The 4,395-nt window shown below is 32.4% G+C and overlaps 1 protein-coding gene across 1 annotated transcript; it reads left to right on the top strand.

Annotated features, from left to right (window-relative positions):
* The first annotated feature begins 2,566 nt into the window (after nucleotides 1-2,566).
* On the top strand, nucleotides 2,567-3,529 carry LOC134391687 (olfactory receptor 6C75). Its single transcript, XM_063115665.1, has one exon. It carries the CDS (start codon nucleotides 2,585-2,587, stop codon nucleotides 3,527-3,529), a length of 945 nt encoding a protein of 314 aa, XP_062971735.1. The 5' UTR covers nucleotides 2,567-2,584.
* Nucleotides 3,530-4,395: the final 866 nt, after the last annotated feature.

Here is a 4,395-nt window from a genome sequence, read left to right as displayed (position 1 = left end):
TATATAAAGAGCTTTTTTTTTTTTAATCATCGCTGTATTCTCAGAATCTAAGAATTAACCCACCACTTAGGAGTCCAAAAAAGAATTACTTAATGAATAAATAGTAGTGATGATGATCATAATCTGGTTTTCTATGCTATCCAGTCAGTGGAAAGATGCAAAACATTAAAGACAAGTCTGACATCTTTTATGATGCAGAATAATGAAGACCTCAGGTTCATTCTAAATCATCATAATGAGTTGTTAACATTTCCCTAAAACAGAAAAAAAAAAAAAAAAAAAGCACAGTTTAGAAACTGCTAATCTCTATTGTTTTGTTATGGAGTTACTTCTGCCGAAGTTATAGATTGTCATGAAAATGTAAATTCTTCTATACCTTCTGCTCTGATTTCAGGCCACTATCACCTAAGTACTTTATTCTACTTTGTATACTAATTTGGACAACTGCTTTGCACTTGGTGTCTTGAGAACACCAATCTCCATGGTGCCTTTTGTTGATTCATTCAACTAATCCCCCTGAGTCCATTGTAAATGGAGCAGATAAATTATGGCTGGCCTGAATAACATTGCTTCTGCACAGAAAGTCATATTATCTTGACCACCAAGCTTGGAAAGACAATACATCAGCCTTCATTTCAACTATAGCATTTAACTTCAGGTCTCAAGATAATACTTCTTTAGGTGGCAATAGGCAGGGTATACTGGAACCTCAGATCCCTAGAGAAATATGGGTTGTGTATAGAAATAGGTTGATGTATGCATTTATCGTAAACATTATAGAGGAGCACTTGGAAATGACATTTATTATTACTTTGGACATTTGGTTACAAATATAAGATGACAGAGGAAAAACAGTTTGCAAAGATTCTCGAAAAATCCCAAAGCACCTATATTTAAACAAATTATTAAACCATTAGAAATGACATTGACTCAACCAGTCATATTTACTATAACAGTAAGTATGTTCTTTCAGAAATATAATTTTTGCTTTTATAGTGTTTTATACAAGTAATTTTAATTATGCACATGAGATATAAATAAAATTAAACCACTCAATTTATATGAAATATTATAAATAGCAGAAAATTTTTAAAATACTACAAGTTAATAGTTTCATGCAACATTTTGTTCATTATAGCATAAATATTTAGTAATTGATAGGACTACATAATTTTCTCTGTTCTTGACTAGATACTGGTAATAATCCTTTGTAATATAATCATTTTAGGAAACCATGGAATAATTTTTGTACAAGGTTTGAAATGATTTATTTGATATGCTTTACTACAGAGAAGTTGTACTTTATGTTTTAGTTTTGTATAATATGAATTTTATACATAGCAAAGATTAGCACTCATCATATAAGAGTAGACTCATGATAGGTAGGTAGTGAATAAAAATATATTCAGTTAGAGTACATATACAATTTTACAAAAGACCATTATAACAGAATATTAATTAAAATTCGAATGTGTTGCAGTACAAACATTGAAATTAGACTGGGACCACCCTCCCATCCATTAAACATCTCAGTATACAGATATCAAGGACACATTACTCTGACTGTAAAAATTTGAATGGGGGAGGAGAAAGAAATGCTTTTTCAAAATAGGATACTTAAAAAAATATTATGAGGAGAGAAACAATGAAAGATCTTCAAAGAGTACCGTGGCATACTGGGAGTGAGTTCCTAAGTGTTCTATTTGAAAAGATTTTAATCACAGGTTTTCAACTCTTTTTGTTTTCAGGGAATATATTTAAACATTCAGAAGGTAGATTCACACTGAAATACATGAGAATACAATGAAGGAAATATTGGAATAGCTAATATGAGGGTACTTCAAAAAGTTCGTGGAAAAATAAAATCAAAAGATGGGAACCTTTCCATAAACTTTTTGAAGTAGCCTAATATATGAGGTAACAGATAACATGGTTTTTAAAGAGCATTTTGTTTCTATGAACTACAAAATCATTTTCTCTCTAAAAGTAAAGGGCAACAATGATTTGTTTTAAGTGTGTGTTTTTTATTACGTTTTTTATTGTATATATTTAGGGTGCACAATGTTATGTTTTGACATATATACAAGTACTAAAACGATTCCTACAGTCAAGCAGATATTACATCCATCACCTTCCATCGTTTTTGTTTTGTTTTGTTTTGCTTTGTTTTGCCTTTGTGGTCAGAGCACCTAAAGTGCATTCTCTTAGAAAATTTTCAGTATAGAATATGTTACAAACTATAGTCCTCATGCTGTGCATTAGATCTCTGTACTTATTTATCCTACATAACTGCAAGTTTTTATCCTTTGAAGACAATGAGATGTATTTTATATCTAGTATATATATAGAGAGAGAGAGAGACAGAGAGACAGAGAGACAGAGAGAGATCCACAATGAAATATTATCCAGTCTTCTAAATGCCATACTGCCATTTGTGACAACCGGAGGGCATTAAGCTAACTGAAATAAGACAGACACAGAAAAACTATTTTTTAAAATGCTTCTTTACTGGTTGCATAGTTTTCTTATTTCTTCACCTATTTTACAGCTAAAATACAGATTACCAATATAAGGGAAGAAAATAATGAGAAATTCCACGGCAGTAACAGAGTTTATCCTTCTTGGGTTGACAAGTGACCCACAATGGCAGGTTGTACTTTTCATATTTCTTCTTGTTACCTACATCCTAAGTGTCACTGGGAACCTGATCATTATTGCCCTCACCCTTTTAGATCCCCATCTGCAGAGTCCCATGTACTTCTTCCTTAGGAATTTCTCATTTCTAGAAATATCTTTCACGTCTGTCTGCATCCCCAGATTCCTTGTCACCATTGTGACTGGTGACAGAACCATTTCCTATAATGACTGTGTGGCTCAATTATTTTTTTTCATCTTCTTGGGGGTGACAGAATTTTATCTTCTGGCTTCCATGTCCTATGACCGCTACGTAGCCATCTGCAAACCTCTTCATTACACAACCATCATGAGCAGCAGATTCTGTATCCTTCTTGTCTTTAGCTCATGGCTTGCAGGATTCCTGATCATCTTTCCACCAGTAATCCTTCTGATGCAGTTGGATTTCTGTGCCTCCAATATAATTGATCACTTTATCTGTGACTCTTCTCCGATTCTGCAGCTTTCTTGCACAAATACTCACTTTCTAGAACTCATGGCATTCTGTTTAGCTGTGGTGACACTCATGGTCACCTTGACATTAGTTATTCTCTCCTACACAAATATCATCCGGACAATTCTGAGAATTCCTTCTGTGAATCAAAGGAAAAAAGCCTTTTCCACTTGTTCCTCCCATATGATAGTTGTCTCCCTCTCTTACGGTAGCTGCATCTTCATGTACATTAAGCCTTCTGCAAGGGAAAGGGTGACTTTAAACAAAGGAGTAGCTGTGCTCAATACCTCAGTGGCTCCTCTCTTGAATCCCTTCATATACACGCTAAGGAATCAGCAAGTGAAGCAAGCCTTCAAGAGCCTGGTTCAGAGGATGGTTTTTTCTTCAAATAAACAAATGTAATTATGTGAAATAGGTAACCCTGAAGGCAAAGCTGAATGAAAAACTCTCTAACCCATCTTTACATAAATTCTTTCTAAACAGTCACATTGAAGTTACATTGAAAGTGCTTGATCTCTTACCTGTGTAAGTAAATTTAAGGTAAATCAATAATCTCTATTTTTTCTATATCAAGGCAATGTAGATCATAAATTTATCTGTAAGATGAAGTTTGCTATTCATTAAGAAGCTTATTACTAAAAATCCCATTCAAATATTAAATTTGTTTTATATGAAATACATAAAATGTATATCTTAATTAATATCTCTAAAATTCATTCTTCAGTGTCACCTGGAAAAACATGTTATAAAACTGAAAGCATCATTAAAATGTCTCCTTGAATTTATCTATAAAGTGTAGTTCAAATGTGTGAAAACATTAAAGAGAAATTTAAGTGAAATGTGCAGTGAGAAATATTATCTCCATTGTTTGAATTGAGTCAGTATTAATTTTTGTATTCGTTTCCCTGGGGGGAAAAAACTAGCAAAGTGGAATAGAGGAAATGACATTTACCTCCTAATATATCCTAAAAAATGGATTATTTAATTAAAATATTTCCCATTTTTGCCAATCTTATTTTAAGAAGAAAACCACGGACTTTAAATGCAAAGTTTTATTCTGATATAATTTATAGATGTGTTCAGATCTTTCAGTTGATACAAAATTGTCTTTCCTGCTGATATAATGAAGAAAATGGCAAATTAAAAATATGGAATGGTTTTATATTGACTCTTCATAGATTGTCTTGAAAATGGTAATATATGAATTGCTAATGTCTTAGTTTTCCTTTATTAGTAAACCTATAATATTATCTTTAGCTTTCCATTGT

The sequence above is a fragment of the Cynocephalus volans genome, chromosome 12 (genome assembly GCF_027409185.1).
Source record: "Cynocephalus volans isolate mCynVol1 chromosome 12, mCynVol1.pri, whole genome shotgun sequence".
Lineage (NCBI taxonomy): Eukaryota > Metazoa > Chordata > Mammalia > Dermoptera > Cynocephalidae > Cynocephalus > Cynocephalus volans.
Note: the sequence above shows the minus strand (reverse complement) of the source record. Positions and strands in the feature narration are given on the sequence as shown.